The 18,110-nt window shown below is 66.8% G+C and overlaps 3 protein-coding genes across 3 annotated transcripts; all 3 read right to left on the bottom strand.

Annotated features, from left to right (window-relative positions):
* Positions 1 to 290: 290 nt before the first annotated feature.
* Positions 291 to 4,712, bottom strand: LOC126474253 (uncharacterized PE-PGRS family protein PE_PGRS54-like). Its single transcript, XM_050101718.1, has 2 exons — positions 3,370 to 4,712; positions 291 to 3,288 (listed from the first exon to the last, which is right to left on the bottom strand). The coding sequence occupies exons 1-2, from the start codon at positions 4,710 to 4,712 to the stop codon at positions 291 to 293; spliced, it is 4,341 nt and encodes a 1,446-aa protein (XP_049957675.1).
* A 40-nt stretch (positions 4,713 to 4,752) lies between these two features.
* Positions 4,753 to 6,526, bottom strand: LOC126474252 (uncharacterized PE-PGRS family protein PE_PGRS54-like). Its single transcript, XM_050101717.1, has 2 exons — positions 5,869 to 6,526; positions 4,753 to 5,822 (listed from the first exon to the last, which is right to left on the bottom strand). Exons 1-2 carry the CDS (start codon positions 6,524 to 6,526, stop codon positions 4,753 to 4,755), a joined length of 1,728 nt encoding a protein of 575 aa, XP_049957674.1.
* Positions 6,527 to 8,091: 1,565 nt separating this feature from the next.
* On the bottom strand, positions 8,092 to 8,924 carry LOC126474251 (uncharacterized protein DDB_G0290685-like). Its single transcript, XM_050101715.1, has 2 exons — positions 8,700 to 8,924; positions 8,092 to 8,448 (listed from the first exon to the last, which is right to left on the bottom strand). The coding sequence occupies exons 1-2, from the start codon at positions 8,922 to 8,924 to the stop codon at positions 8,092 to 8,094; spliced, it is 582 nt and encodes a 193-aa protein (XP_049957672.1).
* Between the last annotated feature and the right edge of the window lie 9,186 nt (positions 8,925 to 18,110).

The raw sequence follows: 18,110 nt of genomic DNA, 5'->3' as shown, positions 1-18,110 counted from the left end.
TTTCCTTTCTCGCATCCTTCTTCCGCCCCTGTTCCCTTTCCTTTCTCGCATCCTTCTTCCGCCCCTGTTCCCTTTCCTTTCTCGTTTCCTGCTTCCTCTCCTGTCCCCTTTCCTTTCTCGCTTCCTTCTTCCGCCACTGTCCCCTTTCCATTCTCACTTCCTTTTCCCCCCAGTCCCCTGGCCTTTCTCACTTCCTTTCTCGACCCCTGTCCTCTTTCCTTTCTCGTTTACTTCTTCTGCCCCTTATCACCCCCTTGCCTCTCTTCTCGCCTAGTCCCCTTGTCAACTTCTTACCTCGCCTCTCGCCTAGCCTCCTTGTCACACCCTTGCCCCGCCACTCGCCATGCCCCCTTGTCGCCTACTTGCCCCCTTGTCGCCTCCTTGCCCCCCTTGTCGCCTCCTTGCCCCCCTTGTCGCCTCCTTGCCCCCCTTGTCGCCTCCTTGCCCCCCTTGTCGCCTCCTTGCCCCCCTTGTCGCCTCCTTGCCCCCCTTGTCGCCTCCGTGCCCCCCTTGTCGCCTCCTTGCCCCCCTTGTCGCCACCTTGCCCCCCTTGTCGCCACCTTGCCCCCCTTGTCGCCTCCTAGCCCCCCTTGACGCCTCCTTGCCCCCCTTGACGCCTCCTTGCCCCCCTTGTCGCCTCCCTGCCCCCTTGTCGCCTCCCTGCCCCCTTGTCGCCTCCCTGCCCCCTTGTCGCCCCCTTGCCCCGCCTCTCGCCCCATCCCCCTGTCGCCCCCTTGCCGCGCCTCTCGCTGCGCCTCTCGCCCCGTCCCCCTGTCGCCCCCTTGCCCAGCCTCTCGCCCCGTCCCCCAGTCGCCCCCTTGCCCAGCCTCTCGCCCCGTCCCCCTGTCGCCCCCTTGCCCCGCCTCTCGCCCCCGTCCCCCTGTCGCCCCCTTGCCACGCCTCTCGCCCCCGTCCCCCTGTGCCCCTGTCGCCCCCTTGCCCCGCCTCTCGCCCCGTCCCCCTGTCGCCCCCTTGCCCCGCCTCTCGCCCCCGTCCCCCCGTCGCCCCCTTGCCCCGCCTCTCGCCCCCGTCCCCCTGTCGCCCCCTTGCCCCGCCTCTCGCCCCAGTCCCCCTGTCACCCCCTTGCCCCGCCTCTCGCCACGCCCCCCTCTCGCCCCCTTGCCCCGCCTCTCGCCCCGCCCCCCTCTCGCCCCCTTGCCCCGCCTCTCGCCCCGCCCCCCTCTCGCCCCCTTGCCCAGCCTCTCGCCCAGTCCCCCTGTCGCCCCCTTGCCCCGCCTCTCGCCCCGTCCCCCTGTCGCCCCCTTGCCCCGCCTCTCGCCCCCGTCCCCCTGTCGCCCCCTTGCCCCGCCTCTCGCCCCCGTCCCCCTGTCGCCCCCTTGCCCCGCCTGTCGCCCCCGCCCCCTGTCCCCCTGTCGCCCCCTTGCCCCGCCTCTCGGCTCGTCCCCCTTTCCCCCTGTCGCCCCCTTGCCCCGCCTCTCGGCTCGTCCCCCTTTCCCCCTGTCGCCCCCTTGCCACGCCTCTCGCCCCGTCCCCCTGTCGCCCCCTTGCCCCGCCTCTCGCCCCGTCCCCCTGTCGCCCCCTTGCCCCGCCTCTCGCCCCGTCCCCCTGTCGCCCCCTTGCCCCGCCTCTCGCCCCCGTCCCCCTGTCGCCCCCCTTGCCCCGCCTCTCGCCCCCGTCCCCCTGTCGCCCCCCTTGCTCCGCCTCTCGCCCCCGTCCCCCTGTCGCCCCCCTTGCTCCGCCTCTCGCCCCGTCCCCCTGTCGCCCCCTTGCCCCGCCTCTCGCCCCGTCCCCCTGTCGCCCCCTTGCCCCGCCTCTCGCCCCGTCCCCCTGTCGCTCCCTTGCCCCGCCTCTCGCCCCGTCCCCCTGTCGCCCCCTTGCCCCGCCTCTCGCCCCCGTCCCCCTGTCGTACCCTTGCCCCGCCTCTCACCCCCGTCCCCCTGTCGCCCCCTTGCCCCGCCTCTCTCCCCGTCCCCCTGTCGCCCCCTTGCCCCGCCTCTCTCCCCGTCCCCCTGTCGCCCCCTTGCCCCGCCTCTCTCCCCGTCCCCCTGTCGCCCCCTTGCCCCGCCTCTCTCCCCGTCCCCCTGTCGCCCCCTTGCCCCGCCTCTCGCCCCGTCCCCCTGTCGCCCCCTTGCCCCGCCTCTCGCCCCGCCCCCCTGTCGCCCCCTTGCCCCGCCTCTGGCCCTGTCCCTTGTCGCCCCCTTGCCCCGCCTCTCGCCCCGTCCCTTGTCGCCCCCCTTGCCCCGCCCCTCGCCCCGCCCCCCTGTCGCCCCCTTGCCCCGACTCTCGCCCTGTCCCTTGTCGCCCCCTTGCCCCGCCTCTCGCCCCGTCCCTTGTCGCCTCCTTGCCCCCCTTGTCGCCTCCTTGACGCCTCCTTGCCCCCCTTGACGCCTCCTTGCCCCCCTTGTCGCCTCCTTGCCCCCCTTGACGCCTCCTTGCCCCCCTTGACGCCTCCTTGCCCCCCTTGACGCCTCCTTGCCCCCCTTGTCGCCTCCTTGCCCCCCTTGTCGCCTCCTTGCCCCCCTTGTCGCCTCCTTGCCCCCCTTGTCGCCTCCTTGCCCCCCTTGTCGCCTCCTTGCCCCCCTTGTCGCCTCGTTGCCCCCCTTGTCGCCTCCCTGCCCCCTTGTCGCCTCCCTGCCCCCTTGTCGCCTCCCTGCCCCCTTGTTGCCCCCTTGCCCCGCCTCTCGCCCCGTCCCCCTGTCGCCCCCCTTGCCGCGCCTCTCGCTGCGCCTCTCTCCCCGTCCCCCTGTCGCCCCCTTGCCCAGCCTCTCGCCCCGTCCCCCTGTCGCCCCCTTGCCCCGCCTCGCCCCGTCCCCCCTGTCGCCCCCTTGCCCCGCCTCTCGCCCCCGCCCCCTGTCCCCCTGTCGCCCCCTTGCCCCGCCTCTCGCCCCGTCCCCCTGTCCCCCTGTCACCCTGTCCCCCTGTCGCCCCCTTGCCCCGCCTCTCGCCCCATCCCCCTGTCGCCCCCTTGCCCCGCCTCTCGCCCCCTTGCCCCGCCTCTCGCCCCGCCCCCCTGTCGCCCCCTTGCCCCGCCTCTCGCCCCCGTCCCCCTGTCGCCCCCTTGCCCCGCCTCTCGCCCCCGTCCCCCTGTCGCCCCCCTTGCCCCGCCTCTCGCCCCCGCGCCCCTGTCGCCCCCTTGCCCCGCCTCTCGCCCCCGTCCCCCTGTCGCCCCCTTGCCCCGCCTCTCGCACCCGTCCCCCTGTCGCCACCTTGCCCCGCCTCTCGCCCCCGTCCCCCTGTCGCCCCCTTGCCCCGCCTCTCGCCCCCGTCCCCCTGTCGCCCCCTTGCCCCGCCTCTCGCCCCTTTGCCCCGCCTCTCGCCCCCGTCCCCCTGTCGCCCCCCTTGCCCCGCCTCTCGCCCCAGTCCCCCTGTCGCCCCCCTTGCCCCGCCTCTCGCCACCGTCCCCCTTACGCCCCCTTGCCCCGCCACTCGCCCCGACCCCTGTCGCCCCCTTGCTCCGCCTCTCGCCCCGTCCCCCAGTCGCCCCCTTGCCCCGCCTCTCGCCCCGTCTCCCTGTCGCCCCCTTGCCCCGCCTCTCGCCCCGTCCCCCTGTCGCTCCCTTGCCCCGCCTCTCGCCCCGTCCCCCTGTCGCTCCCTAGCCCCGCCTCTCGCCCCCGTCCCCCTGTCGCCCCCTTGCCCCGCCTCTCGCCCCCGTCCCCCTGTCGAACCCTTGCCCCGCCTCTCACCCCCCGTCCCCCTGTCGCCCCCTTGCCCCGCCTCTCTCCCCGTCGCCCTGTCGCCCCCTTGCCCCGCCTCTCGCTCCGTCCCCCTGTCGCCCCCTTGCCCCGCCTCTCGCCCCCGTCCCCCTGTCGCACCCTTGCCCCGCCTCTCACCCCCGTCCCCCTGTCGCCCCCTTGCCCCGCCTCTCTCCCCGTCCCCCTGTCGCCCCCTTGCCCCGCCTCTCGCCCCGTCCCCCTGTCGCCCCCTTGCCACGCCTCTCGCCCCGCCCCCCTGTCGCCCCTTGCCCCGCCTCTCGCCCCGTCCCTTGTGGCCCCCTTGCCCCGCCTCTCGCCCCGTCCCTTGTCGCCCCTTTGCCCCGCCTCTCGCCCCGTCACTTGTCGCCCCCTTGCCCCGCCTCTCGCCCTGTCCCCTTGCCACGACACTCGCCCCTCCATGCCCCGACACTCGCCCCTCCATGCCCCGACACTCGCCCCTCCCTGCCCCGCCACTCGCCCCTCCCTGCCCCGCCACTCGCCCCTCCCTGCCCCGCCACTCGCCCCTCCCTGACTCGCCACTCGCCCCTCCCTTCCCCGCCTCCCGCCTCCTTGCCCCCCTTGTAGCCTCCCTGCCGCCCCTGTCGCCTCCCTGCCGCCCCTGTCGCCTCCCGGCCGCCCCTGTCGCCTCCCGGCCGCCCTTGTCGCCTCCCGGCCCCCCTTGTCGCCTCCTTGCCCCCCTTGTCGCCTCCTTGACGCCTCCTTGCCCCCCTTGACGCCTCCTTGCCGCCCTTGTCGCCTCCTTGCCCCCCTTGTCGCCTCCTTGCCCCCCTTGTCGCCTCCTTGCCCACCTTGACGCCTCCTTGCCCCCCTTGTCGCCTCCTTGCCCCCCTTGTCGCCTCCTTGCCCCCCTTGTCGCCTCCTTGCCCCCCTTGTCGCCTCCTTGCCCCCCTTGTCGCCTCCTTGCCCCCCTTGTCGCCTCCTTGCCCCCCTTGTCGCCTCGTTGCCCCCCTTGTCGCCTCGTTGCCCCCCTTGTCGCCTCGTTGCCCCCCTTGTCGCCTCCTTGCTCCCCTTGTCGCCTCCTTGCCCCCCTTGACGCATCCCTGCCCCCTTGTCGCCTCCCTGCCCCCTTGTCGCCCCCTTACCCCACCTCTCGCCCTGTCCCCCTGTCGCCCCCTTGCCGCGCCTCTCGCTGCGCCTCTCTCCCCGTCCCCCTTGCCCAGCCTCTCGCCCCGTCCCCCTGTCGCCCCCTTGCCCAGCCTCTCGCCCCGTCCCCCTGTCGCCACCTTGCCCCGCCTCTCGTCCCGTCCCCCTGTCGCCCCCTTGCCCCGCCTCTCGTCCCGTCCCCCTGTCGCCCCCTTGCCTCGCCTCTCGCCCCCGTCCCCCTGTCGCCCCCGTCGTGCTGTCGCCCCCGTCCCCCTGTCGCCCCCTTGCCCCGCCTCTCGCCCCGCCTCTCGCCCACGTCCCCCTGTCCCCCCCTTGCCCCGCCTCTCGCCCCGTCCCCCTGTCGCCCCCTTGCCCCGCCTCTCGCCCCGTCCCCCTGTCGCCCCCTTGCCCCACCTCTCGCCCCGTCCCCCTGTCGTCCCCATGCCCCGCCTCTCACCCCGTCCCCCTGTCGCCCCCTTGCAAGGCCTCTCGCCCCGTCCCCCTGTCGCCCCCTTGCCCCGCCTCTCGCCCCGTCCCCCTGTCGCCCCCTTGCCCCGCCTCTCGCCCCGTCCCCCTGTCGCCCCCTTGCCCCGCCTCTCGCCCCCTTGCCCCGCCTCTCGCCCCGTCCCCCTGTCGCCCCCTTGCCCCGCCTCTCGCCCCGTCCCCCTGTCGCCCCCTTGCCCCGCCTCTCGCCCCGTCCCCCTGTCGCCCCCTTGCCCCGCCTCTCGCCCCCGTCCCCCTGTCGCCCCCTTGCCCCGCCTCTCGCCCCCTTGCCCCGCCTCTCGCCCCGTCCCCCTGTCGCCCCCTTGCCCCGCCTCTCGCCCCGTCCCCCTGTCGCCCCCTTGCCCCGCCTCTCGCCCCGTCCCCCTGTCGCCCCCTTGCCCCGCCTCTCGCCCCGTCCCCCTGTCGCCCCCTTGCCCCGCCTCTCGCCCCGTCGCCCTGTCGCCCCCTTGCCCCGCCTCTCGCCCCCACCCCCTGTCCCCCTGTCGCCCCCTTGCCCCGCCTCACGCCCCGTCCCCCTGTCGCCCCCTTGCCCCGCCTCTCGCCCCGTCCCCCTGTCGCCCCCTTGCCCCGCCTCTCGCCCCGTCCCCCTGTCGCCCCCTTGCCCCGCCTCTCGCCCCGTCCCCCTGTCGCCCCCTTGCCCCGCCTCTCGCCCCGTCCCCCTGTCGCCCCCTTGCCCCGCCTCTCGCCCCCGTCCCCCTGTCGCCCCCTTGCCCCGCCTCTCGCCCCCGTCCCCCTGTCGCCCCCCTTGCCCCGCCTCTCGCCCCGTCCCCCTGTCGCCCCCTTCCCCGCCTCTCGCCCCGTCCCCCTGTTGCCCCCTTGCCCCGCCTCTCGCCCCCTTGCCCCGCCTCTCGCCTCGTCCCCCTGTCGCCCCCTTGCCCCGCCTCTCGCCTCGTCCCCCTGTCGCCCCCTTGCCCCGCCTCTCGCCCCGTCCCCCTGTCGCCCCCTTGCCCCGCCTCTCGCCCAGTCCCCCTGTCGCCCCCTTGCGCCGCCTCCTTGTCGCCCCCTTGCCCCGCCTCCTTGTCGCCCCCTTGCCCCGCTTCCTTGTCGCCCCCTTGCCCCGCTTCCTTGTCGCCCCCTTGCCCCGCTTCCTTGTCGCCCCCTTGCCCAGCCTCTCGCCCCGCCCCCTTGCCACCTCTCTCGCCCCGCCCCCCTGTCGCCCCCTTGCCCCGCCTCTCGCCCCCTTGCCCCGCCTCTCGCCCCGTCCCTTGTCGCCCCCTTGCCCCACCTCTCGACCTGTCCCCTTGCCACGACACTCGCCCCTCCATGCCCCGACACTCGCCCCTCCATGCCCCGACACTCGCCCCTCCCTGCCCCGCCACTCGCCCCTCCCTGCCCCGCCACTCGCCCCTCCCTGCCCCGCCACTCGCCCCTTCCTGACTCGCAACTCGCCCCTCGCTGACTCGCCACTCGCCCCTCCCTTCCCCGCCTCCCGCCTCCTTGCCCCACCTCCCGCCTCCTTTGCCTGCCTCCTTGCCTCATCTCTCGCCTCCTTTCCCCGCCTCCTTGCCCCAACTCTCGCCCCTTTCCCCGCCTCCTTGCCCCAACTCTCGGCTCCTTTCCCCGCCTCCTTGCCCCAACTCTCCCCTCGTCCCCTTCTCTCCTCTTTGCCCACATCTTGCCTCGTCCCCTTATCTCCTCCTTGCCCAGTCCCCTTATCTCCTCCTTGCCCGCATCTTGCCTCGTCCCTTTTTCTCCTCCTTGCCCGCATCTTGCCTCGTCCCTTTCTCTCCTCCTTGCCCGCATCTTGCCTCGTCCCTTTCTCTCCTCCTTCTCCCACCCGTGTTCTTATCCATTTGTCGCCTCTTCCTGCCTCTGTACCCCCCTGTCCTCGTCCCTTTCTCACATCCTTTCTCTGCCCTGTCCGCATCTCCTTATCCTCGTTCCTTCTTGACATTCTTGCCTTCTCCTATTGCCCTTTCACTTCTTAACCTCCTTCCTTTCTCCCATTTCTACTTCACTTCTTGACCTTCTTTCCTTCTCCCACAGCCTCTTCACTCCGTGGCCTTCTTCCCTCCTCCCAAAGCCCCTTCACTTCATGATCTTCTTTCCTCCTTCCAAAGCGTCTTCACTTCATGATCTTCTTTCCTTCTCCTCGCCTGTTCCCTTCTTGTCCTCTAGCCACCGTCCCCCACTTGACATTCGCACTCATCCATTCCCATCCATTGTCAATATCCTGCCCACTTTTTCCCCTCCCTTGTCTTTGTCCCTTTTCGACCATGTTTTCCTTTCCATGTCCTCTTTCCTTTCTAACGTAGTTTCCCCTCGGAATTGTCGTTACTTAGACCCTTTTCGACATCGTTTGCACGCCCAGGTCGACCCTTTTTCGCCTCATTTCCCCTCCTGAGTCGACCCTTTTTGACGTCATTTTCTCTCCCAATTCCTTAACCCAGTTAGACTTCTTTTCTCCTCCCTCATCTTCATCATTTAATTGACCTCGTTTTCCCTCCAATTTTCTCCCGGTTTGACCTCTTTTCCACTTCCTAATCTTCCTCCCTTTTTGCCCTCTTTTGCCCTCCATCTTCCTCACTATTAGAGCCCCTTTCCCCTGCCACGTCTTCCTCCTTTTTTGACCTCGTTTCCCCCTCCATCATTTTCCTCTTTTTTTGACCTCTTCTCTCATCTTTCATCTTCCTCTTTTTTGACCTCTTCTCTCGTCCCTCATCTTCCTCCCTTTTTGACCTTGTTTCCTCTTCCTTACTTTCACCCACTTTTGGACCTTGTTCCCCTCCATCGTCCTTGGCCCTATTTAACCTTGTTTCCCATTCCTCATCTTAGGCTCTGTTTGATCCCGTTTTCCCTCATGTCCCTTGTAGACCATATCTCCTCATCCTCAAATTTGTCCATTGCTGACGTTGTTTGTTTCTCCCATGTCCTTGTTGCTGTCACCCTTGTCCTCATCGATCCCTCCACTGTCCTTGTTTGTGCCATCAGTATCCTCATTACTCTCTCCACTGTCCTTGATGCTATCACCTCTCTTCTTGTTGCCTGCTCCATTGTCCTTGCTGCTAGCATCTCCGTCCTTGCCGCTACCGTCTCCGTCCTTGCCGCTACCGTCTCCGTCCTTGCCGCTACCGTCTCCGTCCTTGCCGCTACCGTCTCCGTCCTTGCCGCTACCGTCTCCGTCCTTGCCGCTACCGTCTCCGTCCTTGCCGCTACCGTCTCCGTCCTTGCCGCTACCATCTCTATTCTTGTTGGCACGCTCCCTCGCCCTTTTGGCCCGCTCCCTCGCCCTTTTGGCCCGCTCCCTCGCCCTTTTGGCCCGCTCCCTCGCCCTTTTGGCCCACTCCGTGGCCCTTTTGGCCCGCTCCGTGGCCCTTTTGGCCCGCTCCGTGGCCCTTTTGGCCCGCTCTGGTGTCGTTTTGGCCCCACTCCGTCGCCCTTTTGTCCCACCCTCTCCTGTATATGTCCCCTCCACTATCCTATTTCCACCCTCCCTACGCGTCGTTGTTCCCCCCCTCCCTCCACGTCGTCGTTGCCCCCTCCCTCCGCGTCGTTGCCCCCTCCCTCCTCGTCGTCGTTGCCCCCTCCCTCCTCGTCGTCGTTGCCCCCTCCCTCCTCGTCGTCGTTGCCACCTCCCTCCGCGTCGTCGTTGCCCCCTCCCTCCGCGTCGTCGTTGCCACCTCCCTCTGCGTCATCGTTGCCACCCTCCCTCCGCGTGCTCATTGTCCCCTTTCCCTCCCTTTATGTCCCCGTTGCCCCCTTCGTCTGTATCCTCATTAGCCACCTACATCCGCTTCCTCTTTGAACCCCTCCATATCCTTGTTGTTCTCTACTCTCACTTCAGTCTCGTCGTTCTCTACTCTCACTTCAGTCTCGTCGTTCTCCACTCTCACATCAGTCTCGTCGTTCTCTACTCCCAATGCAACCTTGTCATCGCCCCTCCTGCTGTTTCCTCATCAGGTCTTCCACTGTATGTTTTCATGAGCATAGGATACTGAATGGTGCACCCACAGTACACCAAATAAACTAAGTGTTGTCAAGGAGACAACGAATGTGTGACAGTCATCCACGAAAACCACTCACAGGAACTCCATTGTCACTTGCTGGCTCCGCATTATCTACACTTGGCCAATACATGGTCATCTCCTCCACTGTGAGGACCCAGATTAGTGTCGTGGCTCGCGCATGACTGTTATCCTCATCTTGTTGGACTACCCAATTTTAGCTGCTCTGTGGCGGACTTATAGGGGGATTATATCATGCTGTCTAAGAGTGGGCCTCTGGCCTTCTCTCCCAGGCCTCCACTGTCCCCACATTTTAACTTTTCTGCACTCTTTCTTTGCTGTTTGTTTGCCTATGTGTGTTCATCTGGCCTTCTCTTTTAGGCTGGAGATTTTAGTGGTTTGCATAGTGTCTAGCTCATCCTTTCTTATTCTTCTGATCAGGCAGCCTCGACCATCTGCTATATTATTTTAATATCTTCCACTACTTTTCCTTTTAGTGTATGTTTTCTCGTTTTAGTTAGCTTCTTTTGTTTTCTCTTTCTTTGTGATTCCCCATTAGTTTACCAACCTGTCCTTTCCCCAACTCCTTGGAAATTGTTTTAACTTGAGCCTTCTTTCCATCTGGAGAAAGAAACTGATAACCCTATAGTTTGTTTCCTTTATCTTCCAAATCAACCAACCAATCCTCATCAGCCTCCACTCTGTTGTGTCTTTGTCAGGCCCCTCCCTCCACATTCATGTTGACTTCCATCCTCGTCCATCCACCTCCCTCCTATACCTTACTCTTTCCTCACACCCTTCGTCCTACCTCCTATACCTTATTCCTCCCTCACACCCACCCTCCTATGTCCTTGACCTTGTTCTTCTCTCACACCCTCGCTCATACTCTCATTACCGTCCTCCCTTCCCGTCCTTGTTCCTCACTTATTCCCTCCCCCAATATCCTTCTTCCCTTATTTATTCCCTCCCTCACTATCCTTCTTCCTCACTTATTCCCTCCCTCACTATCCTTCTTCCTCACTTATTCCCTCCCTCACTATCCTTCTTCCTCACTTGTTTCCTCCCTCACTATCCTTCTTCCCTTATTTATTCCCTCCCTCACTATCCTTCTTCCTCACTTATTCCCTCCCTCACTATCCTTCTTCCTCACTTATTCCCTCCCTCACTATCCTTCTTCCTCACTTATTCCCTCCCTCACTATCCTTACTCACTTATTCCCTCCCTCACTATCCTTCTTCCTCACTTATTCCCTCCCTCACTATCCTTCTTCCACACTTATTCCCTCCCTCACTATCCTTCTTCCTCACTTAGTCCCTCCCTCACTATCCTTCTTCCTCACTTATTCCCTCCCTCACTATCCTTCTTCCTCACTTATTCCCTCCCTCACTATCCTTCTTCCTCACTTATTCCATCTGTCTCTCCCCAGCCTTCTTCCTCACTTATTCCATCTGTCTCTCCCCATCCTTCTTCCTCACTTATTCCGTCCGTCTCTCCTCATCCTTGTTCCTCACTTATTCCGTCCGTCTCTCCTCATCCTTGTTCCTCACTTATTCCGTCCGTCTCTCCTCAACCTTGTTCCTCACTTATTCCCTACTACCCTATCCTTCTTCCTCAGTTACTCCCTCCCTCCCTATCCTGCTTCCTCATTTGTTTCATCCCTCCCTCCCCAATCCCCACTTAATCTCTCCCTCCGTCCCCATCCTTGTTCCTCACATCCCGCCCTCCCTCGTCCGTGTACCACACTTGTTCCTTTGCTCCCTCCCTCCTCCACTGTCCTTGTTCCTCACTTGCTCCATCCTTCCCTCCCTCCCTCCTCGTCCTTGTTCCTCACTTGCTCCCTCCTTCCCTCTCCTTGTTCCTCACTTGTCCCTCCCACCCTCCCTCCTTATCCTTGTTCCTCACTTGCTCCCTCCCTCCTCGTCCTTCTTCTTCACTTGCTCCTTCCCGCCCTCCCTCCTCCCTCCCTCCCTCCCTCCCTCCTCCCTCCCTCCCTCCCTCCTCCCTCCCTCCCTCCCCCTCCCTCCCCCTCCCTCCCTCCCTCCCACCCTCCCTCCCTCCCCCTCCCTCCCACCCTCCTCCCTCCCTCCCTCCCTCCCTCCTCATCATCTTTGTTCCTCACTTACTCCCTCACTCGCTCCTCACTCCCTCCGCACTCTCTTACTCCCTCACTTGCTCCGCACTCTCTTACTCTCTCACTCGCTCGGCACTCTCTTACTCCCTCACTCGCTCCGCACTCTCTTACTCCCTCACTCGCTCCTCACTCCCTCACTCCCTCACTTACTCCCTCCCTCCTCACTCCCTCACTCGCTCCGCGCTCTCTTACTCCCTCCCTCCTCACTTACTCCCTCACTCCTCACTTACTCCCTCACTCCTCATTTTTGTTCCTCACTTACTCCCTCACTCCCTCCCTCCTCATTTTTGTTCCTCACTTACCCCCTCCCTCCCTGCCTCCCTCCCCCTCATCTTTGTTCCTCACTTACTCCCTCCCTCCTCATCTTTGACCCTACTTGCTTCCTCCTTGTCCTTGTTCCTACTTGCTCCCTCCCTCCCTCCCTCCCTCCCTCCTCGTCCGCATTCCTCACTTGCTTCCTCCCTCCCTCCCTCCCTCCCTCCTTGTCCGCATTCCTCACTTGCTCCCTCCCTCCTTGTCCGCATTCCTCACTTGCTCCCTCCCTCCTTGTCCGCATTCCTCACTTGCTCCCTCCCTCCCTCCTCATCCGCATTCCTCACTTGCTCCCTCCCTCCCTCCTCATCCACATTCCTCACTTGCTCCCTCCCTCCCTCCCTCCTTGTCCGCATTCCTCACTTGCTCCCTCCCTCCCTCCCATCTCGTCCACATTCATCACTTGCTCCCTCCCTCCCTCCCTCCCTCCTCGTCCGCATTCCTCACTTGCTCCCTCCCTCCCTCCCCGTCCGCGTTCCTCACTTGCTCCCTCCCTCCCTCCTTGTCCGCATTCCTCACTTGCTCCCTCCCTCCCTCCTCATCTGCATTCCTCACTTGCTCCCTCCCTCCCTCCCTCCCTCCTCATCTGCATTCCTCACTTGCTCCCTCCCTCCCTCCTCATCTGCATTCCTCACTTGCTCCCTCCCTCCCTCCCTCCCTCCTCATCTGCATTCCTCACTTGCTCCCTCCCTCCTCATCCGCATTCCTCACTTGCTCCCTCCCTCCCTCCTCATCCGCATTCCTCACTTGCTCCCTCCCTCCCTCCCTCCTCGTCCGCATTCCTCACTTGCTCCCTCCCTCCCTCCTCGTCCGCATTCCTCACTTGCTCCCTCCCTCCCTCCTCATCTGCATTCCTCACTTGCTCCCTCCCTCCCTCCCTCCCTCCCTCCTCATCACATTCCTCACTTGCTCCCTCCCTCCCTCCCTCCCTCCTCGTCCGCATTCCTCACTTGCTCCCTCCCTCCCTCCCTCCTCGTCCGCATTCCTCACTTGCTCCCTCCCTCCCTCCCTCCTCGTCCGCATTCCTCACTTGCTCCCTCCCTCCCTCCCCATCCACTTTCCTCACTTGCTCCGTCCCTCCCTCCTCGTCCGCATTCCTCACTTGCTCCCTCCCTCTTCATCCGCATTCCTCACTTGCTCCCTCCCTCTTCATCCGCATTCCTCACTTGCTCCCTCCCTCCCACCTTGTCCGCATTCCTCACTTGCTCCCTCCCTCCCACCTTGTCCGCATTCCTCACTTGCTCAATCCCTCCCACCTTGTCCGCATTCCTCACTTGCTCCCTCCCTCCCACCTTGACCTCATTCCACACTTGCTCCCTCCCTCGCACCTTGTCATCATTCCTCACTTGCTCCCTCCCTCACACCTTGTCCTCATTCCTCACTTGCTCCCTCCCTCACACCTTGTCCGCATTCCTCACTTGCTCCCTCCGTTCCACCTTGTCCGCATTCCTCACTTGCTCCCTCTCTCCCTCCCTCCCTCCTCATCCGCATTCCTCACTTGCTCTCTCCCTCCCTCCTCATCCGCATTCCTCACTTGCTCCCTCCCTCCCTCCTCATCCTCATTCCTCACTTGCTCCCTCTCTCCCTCCTCGTCCTCATTCCTCACTTGCTCCCTCTCTCCCTCCCTCCCCCCTCCTAGTCAGCATTCCTAATTTGCTCCCTCCCTCCCCATCTGCATTCCTCACTTGCTCCCTCCCTCCCTCCCTCCCTCCCTCTTCATCCGCATTGCTCACTTGCTCCCTCCCTCCCTCCACGTCCTCATTCCCCATTTGCTCTCTATCTTCTCTTCTGAGTTCCTCACGTGCTCCCTCCCTTCTCGTCTGCTTTCCTCACTTACTCCCTCCCTTCAGGTCTGCGTTCCTCACTTGTTACCTCCCTTCTGGTCTGCGTTCCTCACTTGCTACCTCCCTTCTGGTCTGCGTTCCTCACTTGCTACCTCCCTTCTGGTCTGCGTTCCTCACTTGCTACCTCCCTTCAGGTCTGCGTTCCTCACTTGCTCCCTCCCTTTTGGTCTGTGTTCCTCACTTGCTCCCTCCCTCCCTTCCTCCTCGTCCGTGTTCCTCAATTGCTCAACACCTCCCTCCCCATCCTCACTCCCTCACTTACTACCCTCCTACCCATCCTCACACTGTCACTTACTCCCTGTTCTTATTCCTCACTTCCTCACTCACTCCCTGTCCTTATTCCACACTACCTCACTCACACCCTGTTCGTATTACTCACTCTCACTCACTCCCTGTTCTTATTACTCACTCTCACTCATTCTCTGTCCTTATTCCTCACTCACTCACTGTCCTTATTCCTCACTCACTCATTCTCTGTCCGTATTCCTCACTCACTCACTCTCTCTCTCTTTCCCCCCCTCCCTCCCTCCTCTTTATTTCCTCCCTCCCTTCTCTTTCTTTCCTCCCTCCCTCGCTCTTTCTTTCTTTCTTCCCTCCCTCGCTCTTTCTTTCTTTCCTCCCTTCCTCCCTCCCTCCCTCCCTCCTCTTTCTTTCCTCCCTCCCTCGCTCTTTCTTTCCTCCCTCCCTCCCCCGCTTTTTCCAGCCCTTGCTCACTCTCTCTCTCTAGCCTTCGCTCGCCCCGTCCCACCCTCGCTCGCCCCGTCCCGCCCTCGCTCGCCCCGTCCCGCCCTCGCTCGCCCCGTCCCGCTGCCCTCGCTCGCCCCGCCCCGCCCTGCCCTCGCTCGCCCCGCACTCGCCCCGCCCCGCACTCGCCCCGCTCCGCACTCGACCACCCCGCCCTCGCTCGCCCCGCCCCGCCCTCGCTCGCCCCGCCCCGCCCCGCACTCGACCACCCCGCCCTCGCTCGCCCCGCCCCGCCCTCGCTCGCCCCGCCCCGCCCTCGCTCACCCCGTCCCGACCTCGCTAGCCCTATCGTCCTCCCCCCGTCGCTCGCTAGCTCGCCCTAACCTCCTCTCCCCGTCACTCGTTAGCTCGCCCTAACCTCCTCTCCCCGTCACTCGTTAGCTCGCCCTAACCTCCTCTCCCCGTCGCTCGCTCGTCCGCCCTTTCCTCCTCTCCCCGTCGCTCGCTCGTCCGCCCTTTCCTCCTCTCCCCAACCCCCCGTGGTCCCCCCTCGCTAGCCCGCCTGCCCGCTATCCCGTACCACCCTCGCCCACCCACTTCTCCATACCGCACTCACCCGCCCGCTCACCACCTCCCCCCTCGGTCGCCCGTCCGCCCGCTCTCCCATTCCCGCCCTTGCCCGCCCGGTCCCCCACTCCCACCCTTGCCCACCCGCCTGCCCCCTCCCCCATTCTCCCTTTGTCTGCCCACCCCCCTCTCCCGTTCCCCCTTTGTCCGCCCACCTGCCCCCTTCCCCGTTCCCCACTCGCCCACCTGCCCCCTTCCCCCTTCCCCGTTCCCCACTCGCCCACCCCCTGCCCTGTTCCCCATTCCCCACTCGCCCGCCCCCTTCCCTGTTCCCCACTCGCCTGCCCCCTTGCCCGTTTCCCACTCGCCCGCCCCCTGCCCTCTCCCCCCGTTCCCCCCTCGCCAGCCCCCTGCCCTCTCACCCCGTTCCCCCCTCGCCTGCCCCCTGCCCTCTCCCCCATTCCCCCCTCGCCCGCCCCCTGCCCTCTCCCCCATTCCCCCCTCGCCCGCCCCCTGCCCTCTCCCCCGTTCCCCCCTCGCCCGCCCCCTGCCCTCTCCCCCGTTCCCCCCTCGCCCGCCCCCTGCCCTCTCCCCCGTTCCCCCCTCGCCCGCCCCCTCGCTAGCCCGCCTGCCCGCTCCCCCGTACCACCCTCGCCCACCCACTTCTCCATACCGCACTCACCCGCCCGCTCACCACCTCCCCCCCTCGTTCGCCCGTCCGCCCGCACTCCCATTCCCGCCCTTGCCCACCCGGTCCCCCACTCCCACCCTTGCCCACCTGCCTGCCCCCTCCCCCATTCTCCCTTTGTCTGCCAACCCCCCCTCTCCCGTTCCCCCTTTGTCCGCCCACCTGCCCCCTCTCCCGTTCCCCCTTTGTCCGCCCACCTGCCCCCTTCCCCGTTCCCCACTCGCCCACCTGCCCCCTTCCCCCTTCCCCGTTCCCCACTCGCCCACCCCCTGCCCTCTTCCCCATTCCCCACTCGCCCGCCCCCTTCCCTGTTCCCCACTCGCCCGCCCCCTGCCCCGTTCCCCACTCGCCCGCCCCCTGCCCTCTCCCCCATTCCCCCCTCGCCTGCCCCCTGCCCTCTCACCCCGTTCCCCCCTCGCCTGCCCCCTGCCCTCTCCCCCATTCCCCCCTCGCCCACCCCCTGCCCTCTCCCCCATTCCCCCCTCGCCCGCCCCCTGCCCTCTCCCCCGTTCCCCCCTCGCCCGCCCCCTGCCCTCTCCCCCGTTCCCCCCTCGCCCGCCCCCTGCCCTCTCCCCCGTTCCCCCCTCGCCCGCCCCCTGCCCTCTCCCCCGTTCCCCCCTCGCCCACCCCCTGCCCTCTGCCCCTTTCCGCCCTCGCCCGCCCCCTGCCCTCTCCCCCATTCTCTCTCGCCTGCCCCCCCCCCGCCCTTTCCCTCTTTCCCCTCTCCCCTGCCCCTTGCCCTCTCCCCTGCCCCTTGCCCTCTCCCCCGTTCCCCCCTCGCCTGCCCCCTGCCCTCTCCCCCGTTCCCCAAACGCCCGCCCCCTGCCGTCTCCCCCGTTCCCCAAACGCCCGCCCCCTGCCGTCTCCCCCGTTCCCCAAACGCCCGCCCCCTGCCGTCTCCCCCGTTCCCCAAACGCCCGCCCCCTGCTGTCTCCCCCGTTCCCCCCTCGCCCGCCCCTTGCCCTCTCCCCCGTTCCCCCCTCGCCTGCCCCCTGCCCTCTCCCCTTTCCGCCCTCGCCCGCCCCTGCCCTCTCCCCCGTTCCCCCCTCGCCCGCCCCTTGCCCTCTCCCCCGTTCCCCCCTTGCTCGCCCCTTGCCCTCTCCCCCGTTCCCCCCTCGCCCGCCCCTAGGTCTCCTCCCCGTTCCCCCCTCGCCGGCCCCCTGCCCTCTCCCCCGTTCCCCCTCGCCCGCCCCCTGCCCTCTCCCCCGTTCCCCCTCGCCCGCCCCCTGCCCTCTCCCCCGTTCCCCCCTCGCCCGCCCCCTGCCCTCTCCCCCGTTCCCCCCTCGCCCGCCCCCTGCCCTCTCCCCCTTTCCGCCCTTGCCCGCCCCCTGCCCTCTCCCCCGTTCCCCAAACGCCCGCCCCCTGCCGCCTCCCCCGTTCCCCCCTCGCCCGCCCCTTGCCCTCTCCCCCGTTCCCCCCTCGCCCGCCCCTTGCCCTCTCCCCCGTTCCCCCCTCGCCCGCCCCTTGCCCTCTCCCCTGTTCCCCCCTCGCCCGCCCCTTGCCCTCTCCCCCGTTCCCCCCTCGCCCGCCCCTTGCCCTCTCCTCCGTTCCCCCCTCGCCCGCCCCTTGCCCTCTCCCCCGTTCCCCCCTCGCCCGCCCCTCGCCCTCTCCCCCGTTCCCTCCTCGCCTGCCCCTTGCCGTCTCCCCCGTTCCCTCCTCGCCTGCCCCCTGCCGTCTCCCCCGTTCCCCAAACGCCCGCCCCCTGCCGTCTCCCCCGTTCCCCCCTCGCCCACCCCTTGCCCTCTCCCCCGTTCCCCCCTCGCCCGCCCCTTGCCCTCTCCCCAGTCCCTTGCCCTCTCCCCAGTCCCTTGCCCTCTCCCCCGTCCCTTGCCCTCTCCCCCGTCCCTTGCCCTCTCCCCCGTCCCTTGCCCTCTCCCCCATTCCCCCCTCACCCGCCCCTTGCCCTCTCCCCCGTTCCCCCCTCGCCCGCCCCTTGCCCTCTCCCCCGTTCCCCCCTCGCCCGTCCCTTGCCCTCTCCCCCGTTCCCCCCTCGGCCGCCCCCTGCCCTCTCCCCCGTTCCCCCCTCGCCCGCCCCCTGCCCTCTCCCCCGTTCCCCCCTCGCCCGCCCCCTGCCCTCTCCCCCGTTCCCCCCTCGCCCGCCCCCTGCCCTCTCCCCCCTTCCCCCCTCGCCCGCCCCCTGCCCTCTCCCCCCTTCCCCCCTCGCCCGCCCCCTGCCCTCTCACCCGTTCCCCCCTCGCCCGCCCCTTGCCCTCTCCCCCGTTCCCCCCTCGCCCGCCCCATGCCCTCTCCCCCGTTCCCCCCTCGCCTGCCCCCTGCCCTCTCCCCCGCCCTTGCCCTCTGCCCTCCCTCCCTCCCTCCCTACCTACCTCTCTTTCGTTGTCGCCTCGCTCACCCGCCCCCACCCCACTCCCCCATTGCCCCGTCACTTGCCGCCCGCCCACCTGCTCCCTCTTTCCCGTCACAGACTACCAGTAAACCAGCTCTGGAGATCAGCTTGATGGTTACTGATCCTGGATCGGTTTTCTGCTACAAAGTTTTCACGATCTGGGATAGATCATGGTGGGCCCTGAGTACACAAAATGAACTACATGTTTTCAAGGAGTCAGCGAATGTTCGGCAGTCATTCATGCAAACCACTCACAGGGACTATGCTGTATTTGTTGGCTCCACATTGGCTATACTTGGCTAACACTTGGTCATCTCCTCCATTCCGAGGAC

Source organism: Schistocerca serialis, chromosome 4 (assembly GCF_023864345.2).
Source record: "Schistocerca serialis cubense isolate TAMUIC-IGC-003099 chromosome 4, iqSchSeri2.2, whole genome shotgun sequence".
Taxonomy (NCBI): Eukaryota; Metazoa; Arthropoda; class Insecta; order Orthoptera; family Acrididae; genus Schistocerca; species Schistocerca serialis.
The sequence above is the reverse complement of the archived record's forward strand: the minus strand, read 5'-3'. Positions and strand labels throughout refer to the sequence as shown.